An 18,309-nucleotide genomic window follows, 5' to 3' on the forward strand; every position below is an offset into this window, starting at 1 on the left:
CATCTGTCAATGGATCACCAGATTCCTGACAGGCAGGAAACAACAAGTGAGACTGGGAGGTGTTACCTCCGGTATTCGGACAGTCAGCACTGGTGCTCCTCAGGGGTGTGTCCTTTCCCCACTGCTATTCTCCCTTTTTACAAATGACTGCATATCAAGTGACCCAACTGTCAAACTCCTGAAATTTGCAGATGACACCACGCTCATCGGACTAATCCAAGATGGTGACGAGTCTGCATATAAGCAGGAGGTGAAGCAGCTGGTGCTATGGTGCAGTCAGAACCACCTAGAGCTAAACACACTCAAAACTGTGGAGATGATAGTGGACTTTAGGAAACATCCTTCAACACTACTCCCCCTCACAATATCCAACATCCCTGTGTCATCTGTGGAGAACTTCAAGTTTCTGGGCACTACCATTTCCCAAGACCTGAAATAGGAATCAAACATAAACTCGATTCTGAAAAAGGCCCAGCAGAGGATGTACTTTCTACGTCAATTAAGGAAGTACAGTCTGCCACAGGAGCTGTTGATACAGTTCTACACTGCAGTCATTGAATCTGTCATTGAATCAACAAAACATGACAGTTTTTGTTTACTAAAACTGCCAGACACAGGAACAGTTTCTTTCCCCAAGCAATCACCCTCACTAACAACTGACTATAATTATATTCCCTGCTCATATCTATGAGTACTGCACAAAACTGTCAGTCATCACATTATCTGTATATGTTGCACACACTATTGCTTCTATATACTGTACAAAGTTTTATAGTAAACTCTCTTATTATACCTGGCACACAATACTGTCATTTGCACTACCATGCACTCCCACACTTTATGTACATTACTGGTCTGTATCCCTATTTATTACCCACACTGTCTATACTGTCTCACATTGTCTGTATTGTCTGTATCTCTTGTATAGTATGTTTTTGTCTTGTCGTGTCTGTTTTGTCTTGTATAGGTTTTTATTATGTCTGTACTTTTGAGAGTAACAAACAGCTGGAACCAAATTCCTTGTGTGTGTCAACACACTTGGCTAATAAACCTGATTCTGATTCTGATTCTGATAAGTATTTTGGGGGGCTGTTATTAATTGCTCAAATCTTCCCTCTACCTCTCCTTTATTAGTGTAGTTACTGATAGAAAAAGTGAAAAGCTTTTTAAAACAACTTTCATGCAAAAGATCTTGTGGCTCAATTAGATGAGCTTTGCCTCTGGTTTGAGATTTTACTCGACTTATGTTTTGGCTGAACATTTTCTACATTTTAAACCAAAAAAAAAATCATTGACACTTTTCTTTCACATGAACAAGCTTTTTTTTTTTCACAAGACTTTGTCTTACACTTCCATTGACTGTAGCTGAAGCAAAAAAAAGCTTTTTAAAACTGAAACTGATTAAATCATACCTGAGATCCACAATGTCACAACAGCACCTCAGCAGCCTCGCTGTCATAAACATCAACCATACAATTGCTGGTCAGATTTGCAACGATGATGTAATTGATGACTTTCCTAAATTGTTTTCATCTTCCTGTCTTGTGCCTGTAGTTAGTTAACTCGACTATCACTAGTGTTTACTATATTCATTGCCTCTCACTCTATCACATCTGTATCTTAACTCTATCTGCTATTATAGGCACTATGCCGGCTGTGTGTCTGCCTTTGAGCACAGGTGAGGACTCGTTCGAGTTGCAAACAGTGGAGTTGAAGATGGAGGCTTTGGAGAAACAGGCAAAGCATGCCCAGCTGTGAGAGCGGAAAGCGGCGCTGGAAACATCCCGGGTGGACCCTCACTCGTCCCAGGTAAATTCCCGGGTTGAACCTAACGCTCCCAGCACCTCAACTCCGCGTGTTTTTCTGCCCAGGCCCAGCGCACCTACAACGCGGCCCACCCAGGTATTGTTCACCCCGGCACCGGTGCACCACGGACCCTGGATGCTGAAGCAGCGAAAGACACGAGCCAAGCCCCGGTCGAGGACGTCTCCCCCGCCACCACCACCGGCCTTCGAGATCTCGACCGAGAACCGCTTTGCCCCTCTCCGCGAGATGGAACGCATTACTGTGATTCTTGGAGATTCCATCGTCCGGCATGTCCGCGGTACCGGAGCCAAAGGTAAGGTGCACACTCGCTGTTTTCCTGGTGCTCGTGTTCTCGATGTCGCTGCGCAGGTACCTGCGATCCTGAACGAGAACTTCGCAGCGGTTGTTCTTCATGCTGGAAAAAAAGACACTCAGCTGAGGCAAACGGAGATCTTAAAGAGGGATTTCAGGATCCTGGTGGAGACGGTACGCAGCACATCGCCCGCAACGAGGATCATAGTGTCAGGACCTCTTCCCACTTACCAGCGAGGGCCTGAGAAGTTTAGTAGAATAACTGAAACTGTTTCTGGGAGCGTCCTAGGTTCTTCCGCCCCGATGGCCTGCACCCCAGCAGAGTTGGAGCAGCAGTGCTATCAGATAACATCTCTAGGATACTTCACACCATCTGACTGGTAAGACATCAGGAAATTTACGACTATGAGAACATTTATACAACAAACCAAATAGTTACAAGTTCACACACAGCCCAGATTATAGAAACTGTATCTTTTCCTCATGTAGTAAAACCAAGATTTAAATACACAAGATCCAGAAATAATCTTATTGCAGTTAAAACTGAAAAATGCCAGATAAGAAAACACAACAAAGTTACAAAGTGTGTTTTTTTAAACATTAGATCACTTTCACCCAAAGCACCGATTGTAAATGAGATGATCACAGATAATTATCTTTCAGCACTCTGTCTCACTGAGACCTGGATTAAACCAGGTGATTATATGGGTCTAAACGAGTTGACACCATCAGAATATGTTTATAAGCATGAGCCCCGTCAGACTGGTCGTAGGGGAGGTGTAGCCATTTATAATGCCTCTCTTAATGTTAGTCAGAGATTAGGATTCAACTTTAAATCATTTGAAGTGCTCGTTCTTAAAGTTGAACTTTCAGACATACATATAAAACCCGCTCTGGTCAGCATGTACAGACCCCCATGGCCCTACGCTGATTTTCTTCAAGAGTTTGCTTGTTTTCTTTCAGACCTCTTGATGAATTTTGATAAAAGTGCTGCTTGTAGGAGATTTGAATATTCATGTAGATGATGCAAACGATGCTCTAGGATTATCATTTGTCGACTTATTAAACTCTTTTGGGGTTAAACAAAAAGTCACCAGGCCAACTCATCATTTTAACCACACGCTAGACTTAATAATATCCCACGGAGCAGACGTCACTGATATAGATATTTTACCCAGAGTGATGACATCACAGACCATTACCTCATACTGTACACACTACCGGTAGAGCAGATTAGCCCTGGATAACCACGTTATCGACTTAGTGGTCGGAACAATAGTCCTACCAAGGACAGATTCATAAATAACCTGCCCGATTTATCTCAATTTCTCACTAAACCCATAACTGCTAATAATCTTGATGAAATGACTAACAACATAGACCTTATCCTCACTAGCACATTAGACACTGTTGCCCCCATCTGGTTAAAAATGGTTAGAGAACAAGCACCTGCATCTTGTTATAATAGTCATACGCATGCCCTCAAGAGAAAAGCACGTAATCTGGAGAGAAAATGGAAGAAAACTAAATCGGAGGTATTTAGAATTGCGTATAAAGACAGTATGATCAGCTACAGACAGGCGCTAAAAGCTGCTAGAGCTGAACACCTGAGCAAACTCATAAAAAACAACAAAAACAATCCCAGGTTCCTTTTTACTACAGTAGCTAAATTAACTACAAATCAGGTATCTGAAAAATGTGTTCCATCACAGTTTAGTAGTGAAGACTTTCTGAATTTCTTCACTGAAAAAATGTATAACAGAAAACAGATTGTGGCGGTCCAACCTCTTACAGCATCTCCTGACACAATCTCACCTACAACTTCACAACTACACTGTTTTACATGTACAGGACAGGAAGAGCTGTATAATGTTATTACCAAAGCTAAATCAACAACATGTCAGTTAGATCCCATTCCAACTCATTTATTGAAGGAAGTGTTGCATTGTGAGTTTGTGGATTGTAGAGGACAGAGTAGTATGAAGACGGATGATCCCCTAATGGGAGCAGCCGAAAAAATAATAATAAGAATAAGAAGTAGTTATGTGTAGTAATGTTAGTTATATTGTTATTACTGACACATTCAGGGGTGTAGCCATCATTTCAAAATTAAGAGGAACAGAAGTGTCAAATGTAATTATAAAAAAATGGTATAAATGACAGGGTTTATTTTCTCTTACTCCTTTTAGACTGGGCCTTGAAAACGTGAACACAGGAATTTACATTGTTAAATGTAAATGTCCCCCAAATCCCCCAGGTATTCTACACCAGATCAAATGACCCCTGACCCACACAATAATGCAGTGCTGCACACTAAGTTACCCTTCATCTGATAAAACTTAAACTCACTCATCTATGCAGAATTGTTGTAATTCAGCCACATTGGAGGGTTTTTAAGCATGAACCGTCTTTTGATGGTCACAGCATCTCAATAGGATTCAGGTCAGGACTTTGACTAGGCCATTTCAAAGTCTTTATTTTGTTTTTCTTCAGCCATTCAGAGGTGGACTTGCTGGTGTGTTTTGGATCATTGTCCTGCTGCAGAACCCAAGTTCACTTCAGCCGAGGTCAGGAACAGATTCTCCTTTAGGATTTTTTTATCGTCTTCTTCTTCTTCTTCTTCTTCTTCTTTTTTTTCTTCCTGGAAGAAGAAGTCTTCCAGGTCCTGAAGCAGCAAAACAGCCCCAGACCATCACACTACCACCACCATATTTCACTGTTGGTATGATGTTCTTTTTCTCAAATGAGGTGTTACTTTTACACCAGACGTAATTGGACATTTCTTAAAAGTCTAACTTTTGTCTCATCAGTCAACAGAGTATTTTTCCAAAAGTCTTGGGGATCAAGATGTTTTCTGGCAAAACTGAGACGAGCCTTTATGTTCTTTTCCTCTGCCGTGGAGACCATTTTTGCCAGGTCTCTTTAATGGTGGAGTCATGAACACTGACCTTAACTGAGGCAAGTGAGGCTGCAGTTTTTTGGATGTTGTTGTGGGGTCTTTTGTGACCTCTTGGATGAGTCGTCACTGTGCTCTTGGGGTAATTTTGGTCAGCCGGCCACTCCTGGGAAGGTCCTCCACTGTTCCATGTTTTTGTCATGTGTGAATAATTTCTCTCACTGTGGTTCACTGGAATCCCAAAGCTTTAGAAATGGCTTTATAACCTTTTCCAGACTAATAGATTTCCATTACTTTCTTTCTCATTTGTTTCTCAGCATGATTGGTCGACTTCACTTTGTCAGGCAGGTCCTATTAAAAAGATATCTTGATTGTGAACAGGTGTGGTAGTAATCAGGGCTGGGTGTGGTGAGAGAAATTGAAATTAGGTGTGATAAACCACCGTTTTAACAGGGGGGCAAACACTTTTTCACACAGGGCCATGTAGTTTTGGATTTTGTTTCCCCTCAATAATTAAAACCTTCATTTAAAATCTGCATGTCGTGTACACTTGTGTTATCTTTTACTAATATTTAAATTAGTTTGATGATCTGAAACATTAAAGTGTGACAAACATGCAAATAAATATACACAGTGGTGTGAAAAGTGTTTGCCCCCTTCCTGATTTCATACTACTACAAAAGTATGTACTTGATATACAATGCTATTTTTTTTCTTTCTTTGCCTTTCAACAGCCATTTAATTGAATGTTCTGAGGAGAAGTGGGTTCCACACACCAGCCATCAACCAGAAAAGAGGTTCAAGCAGTCTCCAAACTTAGCACCTGTTTCAGCTCTACCAGTAAGAGTGAGAGACAGAAAATCCCAGTTTTCACTGGTTGTATCCCCCAACACACCTGAAGAGAGGTGGAATCAGGATTTTACACCCCAGCCAGTCTGTAGACCATCTGTCATGGCACTTGTTGATGAGAAGATGTTGGGAACGGGCTACAAACTGTTCGTTGACGGCTTCTACACAAGTCCAGCACTGTTCAGAGATCTCCTTAAAAAAAACAATATCTGGGCATGTGGGAAAATTCAGTCCACAAACCCTCAAACCATCACCAACAAGCTTCTGAAAAAAGCTTCTCGAGGCCTCATCACTGGCTGGGAGAAGAGGATGTGCTGTTTGTAGAATGGAAGGATTAAAGGAAGGTCCAGATGTGCTCCATCATTCACAAAGGCACTGTTTTATTATTCCCATTACATTTGGTTATCAGGCTGCTTTTTCTCAAACAGACGGAGGGAGAAAAGGACTACACACAGTCTCAGAATAATGTTTTGTCAGGAATCCCCCTGCCACGCCCCCTTCGGAGGCTGTCTTCCCATGGGATTCCCTGACGCACCGCGCTCCTGTTCTCGTGCGTGCCCCGCCCGCATGCAGCTGCTCGTAATCGGGCTTCATGAGGAGCAGCTGAGACTCATCTCCGTTTCTCTTTACGCCACCCATATAAACCCCACGCTCACCTTCACGAACGGTCTGTTATTGTATGTACGCGGTGATGTTCGTGTGTGTCTGTGCAGGTTCCAGGTGGTGTTTCTCCGCGTCAGCATTTCCCGCTACGCACCTTCTGTTCCCGGATTCCTCGCTTTCCCCACGGTGACGGCTTTCTTCCCCGGCGCACCTTGGATTCCGCTCCGTCTCTCCCTCCGCGTTGCGCTTCCTCCACGCCTCACCGCAGATAAATCATAACGAACTGCCTTTTGCCGGTTTTATCCCGCGCTGCGGGTGTTTTGTTTTGGCTCTGCCTGTTTTGTTTAATAAAGACACCGGCTTCTATTTCTGCCTCCGCCTCCATCTTCGCCGCGTAACAGTTTATAGGAATCTCGTTTTTATTGTATTTTCTTCAGTTGAAATATAAACTCATTAGACATTTGACTTTTAACCCGTCACTATTCTGGATTGTTTCAGGACCGAATTCATGTGTTTATATATTTAAAAAAAAATGTTTTATGACGTACACATTCACATTTTTTTCTAAGGAACTTCAGCATCTTTGGATGATGTAAAGCCCAAAGTGTGTTCTTTCAAAAGAGATGTAAATTGTGTGTGTAGCACACTGTTGTCAGGAACTTTTACCATTGAAAGTCAGGAAGGTCATTTTCAGCTGTGAGGCCCAAAAGTGGGGCTGAAACCGAACAGGGTTCAAGAAACTGGGTTTATTTTTATATAAGTAACAGTATTTAGTTCAGTAAACTTAAGTTCATTTAAAGGAGAATTCAGTGCTGTTTAGTTCAGTAAAGTCTTCATTTAATACAAAACTATTCGATTCATTAAGTTCAATTATCCTCAAATTAATATTTTTACATTCAATAAAAACAAATCATCCAGTTTTCATTGATGTTTATTTAGTGAATAATGCATTTAATAAACAATTGGTTTCACTCAGAATGACGTTTTATTTTTTATAAGTTAAAATGTGTTTTTTATAAAACTCATCTGAAGCATATAGATAAAAATGCACCAGTTGGTTAAAAGAAAACATTTAAAAGTAAAACATTTATTCCAGCTCATAAATCCTATAAAACATGCAGCAGTAAACATGAACTTCCAGCAGATGAACATCTCATAATACTGTCTGGAAGTGAGAAATGTACAGGTTGTTTTTACTCCATACACATGAACTTACTTTGATCAGAAACACAATCATACTCCAAATTAATTAGTCAATAAAGTCAATAAAAGAATTACAAACTGCTGTGTGTCTTGTCCTCGCTATTAATGACGTCATTAGAGCTCCACTACTTCTAATTACCTGCTGTGACAGTGAGCTCTAATACACATCACACTGCCACCTACTGGTCATTTATGATTCTGCAACATTCATAGAGTCACTCCGGTCAACTTCCGGTTCTCAACTCGGATTCACTCGCTTTATACACAGTTTACAGCCGTTTTTATCTTATTTATGACTGTAATATCGCTCTTCTCTCATGAACAACAAAAAAGCTGTGAAGACATAATATTTTATCTGCTCTTTACCTCTGTAATGTGCGCATGCGCATAGTGTCCGGTTAAGAAAGACCAGGTTACGTCCCAGGCAGAGGGCGGGACATCTCCCTGTGACGTCACAGTAAGGCAACGCTTATAATTGGGAACGCGTCTCTGTTTCTCTCATTTCCAAAGTTTGTGCGTGTGAGTAAAGAGGCATAAACATGGAGCTCTTCAGAAGGTTGAGGGAGTTTTTTCAAACCAGAAGACAGAAGAAATCTGAGCAGATTGCTGAAATGAAGGAGAAGCTGGAACACATGGAGAAAGTAGTGAAAGACTTGGATGCATTTTCTATTCTAATGATAGAGAAGATAACAGAAGAGAGAGAGAAGAGAAAGCCATTCTGCTACAGACGGTGCAAAAGCTGGGGGCTACTTTGGCTTCTGAGCGAAAGCAGCAGGAACAGGACATACAGTGAGGAAAATAAGTATTTGAACACCCTGCTATTTTGCAAGTTCTCCCACTTAGAAATCATGGAGGGGTCTGAAATTGTCATCGTAGGTGCATGTCCGCTGTGAGAGACATAATAAAAATAAAAAAAAAATCCAGAAATCACAATGTATGATTTTTAAACTATTTATTTGTATGATACAGCTGCAAATAAGTATTTGAACACCTGAGAAAGTCAATGTTAATAATTGGTACAGTAGTTTTTTTTTGCAATTACAGAGGTCAAAGGTTTCCTGTAGTTTTTCACCAGGTTTTCACACACAGTGCAGGAGGGATTTTGGCCCACTCCTCCACACAGATCTTTTCTAGATCAGTCAGGTTTCTGGCCTGTCGCTGAGAAACACGAAGTTTGAGCTCCCTCCAAAGATTCTCTATTGGGTTTAGGTCTGGAGACTGGCTAGGCCACGCCAGAACCTTGATATGCTTCTTACAGAGCCACTCCTTGGTTATCCTGGATGTGTGCTTCGGGTCATTGTTGGAAGACCCAGCCTCGACCCATCTTCAATGCAACTGAGGGAAGGAGGTTGTTCCCCAAAATCTCGCAATACATGGCCCCGGTCATCCTCTCCTTAAAACAGTGCAGTCGCCCTGTCACATGTGCAGAAATACACCCCCAAAGCATGATGCTACCACCCACATGCTTCACAGTAGGGATGGTGTTCTTGGGATGGTACTCATCATTCTTCTTCCTCCAAACACGTTTAGTGGAATTATGACCCAAAAGTTCTATTTTGGTCTCATCTGACCACATGACTTTCTCCCATGACTCCTCTGGATCATCCAAATGGTCATTGGCAAACTTAAGATGTGCCTGGACATGTGCTGGTTTAAGCAGGGGAACCTTCCGTGCCATGCATGATTTCAAACCATGACGTCTTAGTGTATTACCAACAGTAACCTTGGAAACGGTGGTCCCAGCTCTTTTCAGGTCATTGACCAGCTCCTCCTGTGTAGTTCTGGGCTGATTTCTCACCTTCCTTAGGATCATTGAGACCCCACAAGGTGAGATCTTGCATGGAGCCCCAGTCCGAGGGAGATTGACAGTCATGTTTAGCTTCTTCCATTTTCTAATGATTGCTCCAACAGTGTACCTTTTTTCACCAAGCTGCTTGGCAATTTCCTCATAGCCCTTTCCAGCCTTGTGGAGGTGTACAATTTTGTCTCTAGTGTCTTTGGACAGCTCTTTGGTCTTGGCCATTTTAGTAGTTGAATTCTTACTGATTGTATGGGGTGGACAGGTGTCTTTATGCAGCTAACGACCTCAAACAGGTGCATCTAATTTAGGATAATAAATGTAGTGGAGGTGGACATTTTAAAGTCAGACTAACAGGTCTTTGAGGGTCAGAATTTTAGCTAATAGACAGGTGTTCAAATACTTATTTGCAGCTGTATCATACAAATAAATAGTTTAAAAATCATATATTGTGATTTCTGGATTTTCTTTTTTAGATTATGTCTCTCACAGTGGACATGCACCTACAATGACAATTTCAGACCCCTCCATGATTTCTAAGTGGGAGAACTTGCAAAATAGCAGGGTGTTCAAATACTTATTTTCCTCACTGTAACTGAGAGAAGCCAGAGCTGGGCGAGAGAACAAAAACAACTGGAGGAACGTGTTGCTCAGCTTGAGTTTATTTTGGATCAGACCACCATGGACCTCCAGTCTTCCCTTAAAATCAATGAGAAAATGGAGAAACTGTAGAATGTGAGAGAGAGAGCTGGAGGAGAGAACAAAAACAACTGGAGAAACATGTTGCTCAGCTTGAGTTTATTTTGGATCAGACTACCATGAAGCTACAGTCTTCCCTGAAAATCCACGAGGAACTGGAGAAAACTGTAGAATGTGTGAGAGAGAGCTGGACGAGAGAACAAAAGAAAGTGGAGGAACATGTTGCTCAGCTTGAGCTCACTTTGGAACAGACCACCATGGAGCTCCAGTCTTCCCTGAAAATTCCTGAGGAACTGGAGAAAACTGTAGAATGTAAGAGAGAGAGCTGGACGAGAGAACAAAAGAATATAGACGAACATGTTGCTCAGCTTGAGGTCACTTTGGAACAGACCACCATGGAGCTCCAGGATACTCAGAATCACTGTGAGAAAGTAAAAGATAGTGCCGAGCAGGAGAGCGATCATTTGATCAGCGAGAAAGAGCGACTGGAGGAACGTGTTGCTCAGTTTGAGCCCATGTTGGATTTTAAAGAAAAACAAGAGGACGAAACAAGAGAACAACTTACAGCTTCAGACCAACAGGGGGCTTCAGGATACCCAAAATCTCTGTGAGGAAGAAAAGAAGACTTTAGAGAATAAAACAGATCATTATATGAGAGTCCGAAAGCGATGGGAGGAAATTGTTGCTCAGCCGAGACAAGAAAACATTCAAAAGAAAACGAGAAATAGAAAAAAAAGAAGACAAGAGAAACAGAGAGTCTGAACACTTTTACTACAGCGAGACACAATAAACGCTATTAAATAAATAAAGATTTTGAATTTAAATCATGTCTAATGTCTCTTCATCACAGAGAGCATTCAATGATGGCATTTTTTTTCTTGAAATTCACTTTAGTAAAGTCAATGATGTTTGATGTCCTTAAAGAAAAGGAATTTGACAGAAACTGAAGTTGAGGTATTTTCTTGCAGCTTTAGTGCTTTGTTCATTTTGAGCTCTGAAAGCAATATAGCTGACAGTTAATGTTAAGCTGACAGTTAACCTGATTCACTTAAACATCTGTACTTTATAATTAATCGCATGGATTGGCACAAGAAAGTGGATGATCTTTCAGCAGTCATTCTGACAGGGTTAACACTGGATTCACCTCACAACACCTGAACACTACTGCTGGATGAAGCAGTGGGTGCGTGCACAAGCGGCGGTTGGTGAATGGAGGGTGGAGCCGGGGGGAAACGAGCGGTGAGAAGCAGATCTGTGGCTGATGGGACTAATCAGTGTGCTCTATTTTAGTGACTGGTGACGAGGAGGAAAAAGGAGAAAGACACCAGCAGAGCTGAGCGTGTGTGTGTGTGTGTGTGTGTGTGTGTGTGTGTGTGTGTGTGTGTGTGTGTGTTGGTAACAGTACTCCACTAAAAAGCACAGTTTAATACTGTGTGCTCATGTGTGTATCAGTGTTCTATTCTGTTCTGTTCTGATTTAATAATATGAAACATTGGTGTAGGTCACAAGAGTGTGTGTGTGTGTGTGTGTGTGTGTGTGTGTGTGTGTGTGTGTGTGTGTGTGTGTGTGTGTGTGTGTAATGTAAAGTGTTTCAGTAAATGTACTTCGTTACTGTACTTGAGTAACTATAAGTGACTTCCTGTCTGATGAACTGTTCTGTTTTGGACCTGTTTACTTCAATAGTAAGGAATGTAGACCTGAGATCCTGATTATTGGTCTTTTATTACCCATAAGGCAGTGGTTTTTACCCTTTTTTGAGGTGTGACTCATTGTTTACATGAAGAAAACATAGTGCATGTAGGGGTACGGCCTCAGGAGCCCTGCAGTAAGTGTGCTGTGTGCATGTGATTGATGAATGTGCAGGTAGAAATTCAACTGAAACTGCATTCAATCTGGTTGATTATCAAGCAAGTTTTTTTAACTACATTTAAGTTCCCTGTTATAGGCTAACTTGCAATTTTGTGATTTCCAACTTTAATACCTTTAATACGTTAATACCTAAATATTCCTGATAATTCCTAAGGAAAGTTTCCAGTCCTGAAAATTCCTGCAACCACATTCCTAGGAAATACATGAGCTCTTCCTTAGTCTTGGGCACAGGGATATTTTGCCTGCCTCTGCTTTATTTTTTTTATTACATATGAAGTTTGCAAATGCTGTTAGATCTGAATACTGAATGTCTGTTGAACTGTGCCTGATGTGCTGGGGGTCTCGACCTCTCCTCGTTGGGCAACCATCCTGGGATTTATTTTAACACACTAGAAAGAGTGAGTTCTGTCCCGTCTCCACCTGTTTTTTTTTTTGTTCTGACTTCTGCTTCAAATTTTTACATGTTCTATGGAAACCAATTTACAGTAATTTTTTGATTTCCTCTTTTTCTGTCTTCTATTTGTTTCAGTTTTTTTTTAACATACAACAAACAATACAATACAATACAGATATGAACCTGCCTGTCTGGGTGAGTGTATTGGAGAGTTTATTTGTCAATTATCCCCTAGGTGGCAGTAATGATACACTGATAATCTTTAGAAGACATTAGAAAAAATAGAATTAATCTTCAAATTCAGTGTGTTTTGGGAGATTTGGAAATAACTTCTCCATGAGCACTCTATTTATCTCAGGGGGATCCAAAATCTGGTCCCAGGGCCAAATGCAGCCTGTAAACAGATGTTAATTGGTCCTTGGTTTTCCTATAAGAATGTATGATGTATGAAAGAAATGAGCAGCAGCATAATTCAGAGCAAGAAAATAAAGTCAAAGAGGATAAAATACATACCTACATGTTTATTTCTTTGGATTTTGGTGAGTACACAGTTTGTAATGTGTAAAAATGGTTGTATATGGAATTCGATGTGTACTGATGTCATTGTGTGAGAGAAAATAAAAACTCAGATCTTGAACAATGGGATTCTGGTGTGTTTTGTGGTATTAAAAGGTAAAGATGTGTGTTGGTTGATCAGTAACGTGTATATGAGTCTGAACTGTTCATATTGTGTGATAATGACGATGAGTAACTGTTTCATTAGCGTCATGTGACTGAGTGTCGTATGATAGTGGAAATAGTGGAAACCAGTGAACCGACTCTTCTGGACTTTATTATTTAATTAATAAACTCTTTTGAACCGAGTTACTTGAACTGATTCAAAGTATTTTAAATTACTGAACCAAATCTTTTTTTAACTGAATTGATCAAACTGAATGGAGTTATTGAAATAAATAAATAGAATTTTAATTTTATTTAACTTTTTAACCTTTATTTTAATTTCATTTACTTTTTTCCAATTTTTCCAACATTTTATCATGTAGATTTTATTTCTTAGTTAAATTTAAATGAAGTCCAACATTTTAATAATAGAAACAAAACACACCCAATATTTAAGGTCAGTGTTCATGACTCCACCATAAGAAAAAGACTGTGCAAAAATGGTCTACATGGCAAAATTCTAAGACAAAAACAGCTGCTGAGCAAAAAGAACATAAAGGTTTGTCTCCGTTTTGCCAGAAAACATCTTGATGATCCCAAAGACTTTTGGGAAAATACTCTGTGGACTGACGAGACAAAAGATGCACTTTTTGAAAGGTGTGTGTCCCATTACGTCTGGTGTAAAAGTAACACTGCATTTGAGAAAAAGAACATCATACCAACAGTGAAATATGGTGGTGGTAGTGTGATGGTCTGGGGCGGTTTTGCTGCTTCAGGACCTGGAAGACTTGCTGTGATAAATTAAACCATGAATTCAGCTGTTTACCAAAAAATCCTGAAGGAAAATGTCCAAACATCTGTTCGTGACCTCGAGCTGAAGCGAACTTAAGTTCTGCAGCAAGACAATGATCCAAAACACACCAGCAAGTCCACCTCTGAATGAATAAAACAAAACAAAATGAAGACTTTGGAGTGGCCTAGTCAAAGTCCTGACCTGAATCCTATTGAGATGCTGTGGCATGACCTTAAAAAGAAGGTTTGTGCTTGAAAACCCTCCAATGTGGCTGAATTACAACAATTCTGCATAGATGAGTGACCAAAATTCCTCCACAGCGCTGTAACAGGCTCATCGCAAGTTATCACAAACGCTTGATTGCAGTTGTTGCTGCTAAGGGCGGCCCAACCAATTATTAGGTTTAGGGGGCAAACACTTTTTCACACAGGGCCATGTAGTTTTGAATTTTGTTTTCCCTTAATAATAAAAACCTCCATTTAAAAACTGCATGTTGTGTTCACTTGTGTTATCGTTTACTAAGTATATATGTGTGTGTATATAAACTGGAAAAAAGAGATTGTGAAATTAGACTTGCTAAACAGATTGAGCTAACTTCATTATAATCCATGTCTAGTTTAAGTTCTATCAGATGAAGGGTAACTTAGTGTGCAGCACTGCATTATTGTGTGGGTCAGGGGTCATTTGCTCTGGTGTAGAATACCTGGGGGATTTGGGGGGCATTTACATTTACCAATGTAAATTCCTGTGTTCACGTTTTCAAGGCCCAGTCTAAAAGGAGTAAGAGAAAATAAACCCTGTCAATTATACCATTTTTATTATTATTATTATTATTATTACATTTGACTCTTCTGTTCCTCTCACTTTTGAAATGATAGCTACACCCCTGAATGTGTCAGTAATAACAATACAACTAACATTACTACACATAACTACTTCTTCTTCTTCTTTCGGCTGCTCACATTAGGGGATCATTCGTCTCCATACTACTCTGTCCTCTACAATCCACAAACTCACAATGCAACTGCTTCTGACCTTCTCTATACTTCTCCATCAACATTCTCAAAGCAAATAATGCATCTGTGGTGCTCTTCCTCGGCATGAAACTATTCTGCTACTCACAGATGGTCACCTTTTCTCTCAGCCTGGCTTCCACTACTCTTCCCATAACTTCATGGTGTGACTGATCAACTTTATTCCCCTGTAGTTACTGCAGGTCTGCACATCTCTCTTATTCTTAAAGATCAGTACCAGCACACTCCTTCTCCATTCCTCATGCATCCTCTCACCTTCCAAAATTCTGTTAAACAATTTTGTTAAAAACTCCACTGAAATCTCTCCTAAACATCTCCATGTCATCTGGTCCTACCGACTTTCCACTCTTCATCCTCTGCTCTTACTTCCTTCTTACTGATCCTATCCACCTTCTGCTTCACCATCTCCACACCATCCAACCTTCTCTCTCTCTCATTTTCATCATTCATCAGCTGCTCAAAATACTCCCTCCATCTTCTCAACACACTCTCCTCACTAGTCAACACATTTCCATCTCTATCCTTTATTGCTCTAACTTGCAGCACATCCTTCCCAGCTCGGTCCTTCTGCCTGGCCAATCGCTACAAATCCTTTTCTCCTTTCTTAGTGTCCAACTTCTCCTACAGCTCATCATATGCCTTTTCCTTGGCTTTTACCACATCTTCACCTGCTGCTTTATCATCTTGTACTCCTGCCTACTTTGCTCTTCTCTTTGTCCATCCAAATCCTGTTTCTCCAACCTCTCAAAACCATCATACAGAACTCCATCCGAAGCTGTCTAGCTACACTGTCCCCTGCCAACACTTTACAGTCTCTAATCTCCTTCAGGTTGCATCTCCTGCATAGAACATAGTCCACCTGTGTGCACCTTCCTCCACTCTTATATGTCACCCTATGATCCTCTTTCTTCTTAAAAGAAGTCAAGTCAAGTCAAGTCAAGTTTATTTGTATAGCGCTTTTCACAACAGACATTGTCTCAAAGCAGCTTTACAGAAAACAACAGTGAAGGTGAAGGTGTGCGTTTGTCCCTGATGAGCAGCCGTGGCGACAGTGGCAAGGAAAAACTCCCTTAGATGATATGAGGAAGAAACCTTGAGAGGAACCAGACTCAAAGGGGAACCCATCCTCATATGGGTGACATCAAAAGTTTGGTCATAAATCTTTCAACAAAAAAAGAAGTGTTCACCACTGCCATTTCCATCCTTTTAGCAAAATCTACCACCATCTGCCCTTCCACATTCCTTTCCTTCAGGCCATACCTGCCCATCACCTCTTTATTACCTCTGTTCCCTTCACCTACATGCCCATTAAAGTCTGCCCCAATCACCAATCTTTCATTTCTAGGTTAATGTTATTTCTCCGAAACGAAACGGCAAAATTAAGAAGCGATGGCCGTAAAACAAATCTGCAGACATGTTAATTTACCAGGAGAATACTATACTATATTATACTATTCTATATACTATACTATATACTATACTATACTATACTATATATACTACTATATACTATACTATACTATTACTATATTTTGATTTGAAGCAACCACTGATGATGCTTTATAATTTCGAGTAGTTTAAAGAATAAAAAACATTAAAAACAAGAATAAAATCTCCTAATTAAATGTTGAGTAATAGTGCTTGAAGAATATTTAAAATACGAATAACAAATGAGGACAAAAAAAACACATCTGCTTTACACACAAAAGGTCTTGGGTTTAACTCCCAGTGTAACCATGCAGGTTGTAAACAAGAATGAGGTTTATATATTACTTACAAATTGTTACTCAATCCTGGAAATAAATAAAAAGTTTTGCATGTTTCTGCATTGTGCTTGTAACAGAAATGGAGAAAAAGCATTCCAAAATGAGAAGAAAATGGTCAAGGGCATGGCTCCACTGGGGCTCGAACCCAGGACCTTCTGCATGTAAAGCAGACGTGATGACCACTACACTATGGAACCTGCTGCTCAGAAGGTTGATGTCCAATGTGCATAAATAGAAACAAATATATATTAATTACACTTCGAAAAATCACCGACTCAAATGTCACAATCTCCACTGTTTTGAGCGTGTTAAGCTCCAGGTTTTTATGACTGCAACATGTCTCTCAGGCCTTTCTTCACTGAAGCAGGGTTGTTGGCTGAAAACTGATTTTACAACAACAGACTGGTTTAAGGTGAAGGTTAGACTGCATCTAGGATTGGCTCTAAGCCCTTTCCTGTTTGCAGTGGTTGTAACAGTATTAGCATTTAATGTCCCATTGAGCTGTGTCCAAGCGTGCTCTTTTGCTCTTCTTTTGAGAAGAAGATAAAGGATTATTTAGCGCCTCCGGGATGTCAGCTCACGAGGTTTGTGTTCTTTAAATGTTTTTTCTGTGATTAATGTCTTATCAACGAAGTTGTAACATTGGATAAGAACAAGCTCTGATATCTTGGTTTTTTTTGTTGTTTTCTTTTGTGAGCAGTTCTCACAGGTTGTCAAGATCAGAATAAACCCTGTTTTATGACTCTACATCGTGCGTTCGTTGATCCTTGAGGGTGCTGCAGTGAGAACTTCCATCTGCTGAGCGCGGGTAGATAACGAGCAACAGGTGCCCCCATCAGCCACGGCGATGCACAGCAAGGAAGGAGCCACCGCTGGATGGTCCAGGTGCCCTGAAAAATAAGTGTTGCCCCGGTTAAACGACTAATTTGAATTCTTCTACAAGAGAGAGAGAAAAATGGACTGTTGAAGGAATTAAGACTAATCTCTCTCTATTGATGAACAACGCAAAAGACTGGAATATTTTCTATTGTTTAGATTTCTACTGATAAGTAACCTGCACATTCAGTGGATTTCAGTAAGTACCAGAAGATAAATATTCTGGCTTGGTAAAGATATTTAATAGTGTTTTGTAGTTACAGTTATTTAAATCTTGACTTTAAGTTATATCTAAAGAGTTATAACTCTGCTTCAAGGTTACAACAGTAAGCTAAAATAAGATCAACATTCATTCACTCATTACCAAATCAAATTGTAGCTGCTTCATTAAATTCTGCACTTAAGACTAAGTTATAAATACAAAAATAAATAGAATAAATAAAAACTCCAACAATGGCAGAGCATGAGGTTAATCCAGAAGTAAATGAAGATGGTGATGTGGAACAACCTCATACAGACAAGGAATTACAAGCAGCAGAAGGCACAGCTGATGATGTCTCTACTACCTCACAAAGAGCACGGAGAAGCCAAAGAGTCCGTACACTGACGGAAAAGGGCCAAGAACTCCACAAGGAGCTCGTAGAGAAGGCTGCATGTCGTTTCAGAGGACACTACGAGAAGTGGGAAGCTGCTGTTAAGGACGCTAAAGGAGCCATAGATGATAAGTACTCAGAGGATCTGCTACAGGACC

At 40.4% G+C, this 18,309-nt stretch overlaps 2 protein-coding genes and 1 long non-coding RNA gene across 5 annotated transcripts in view; 2 read left to right on the forward strand and 1 right to left on the reverse strand.

Annotated features, from left to right (window-relative positions):
- LOC310724284 (uncharacterized protein) overlaps positions 1–18,309 on the forward strand; it is a 699,798-nt gene that overhangs the window by 237,780 nt on the left and 443,709 nt on the right. The gene's annotated exons all lie outside the window — the stretch shown is intronic.
- Positions 1–18,309, reverse strand: part of LOC310725561 — a 174,882-nt gene that overhangs the window by 76,384 nt on the left and 80,189 nt on the right. The gene's annotated exons all lie outside the window — the stretch shown is intronic.
- Positions 1,597–6,745, forward strand: LOC310733873 (uncharacterized protein; the record flags this gene model as incomplete). The annotated part of the gene is made up of 3 exons (XM_083555351.1): positions 1,597–1,788; positions 1,872–2,366; positions 6,577–6,745. Exons 1-3 carry the CDS (start codon positions 1,745–1,747, stop codon positions 6,743–6,745), a joined length of 708 nt encoding a protein of 235 aa, XP_083411477.1. The 5' UTR covers positions 1,597–1,744.

This window comes from Silurus aristotelis (assembly GCF_946808225.1).
Source record: "Silurus aristotelis genome assembly, chromosome: 1".
In the NCBI taxonomy this organism is placed as follows: domain Eukaryota; kingdom Metazoa; phylum Chordata; class Actinopteri; order Siluriformes; family Siluridae; genus Silurus; species Silurus aristotelis.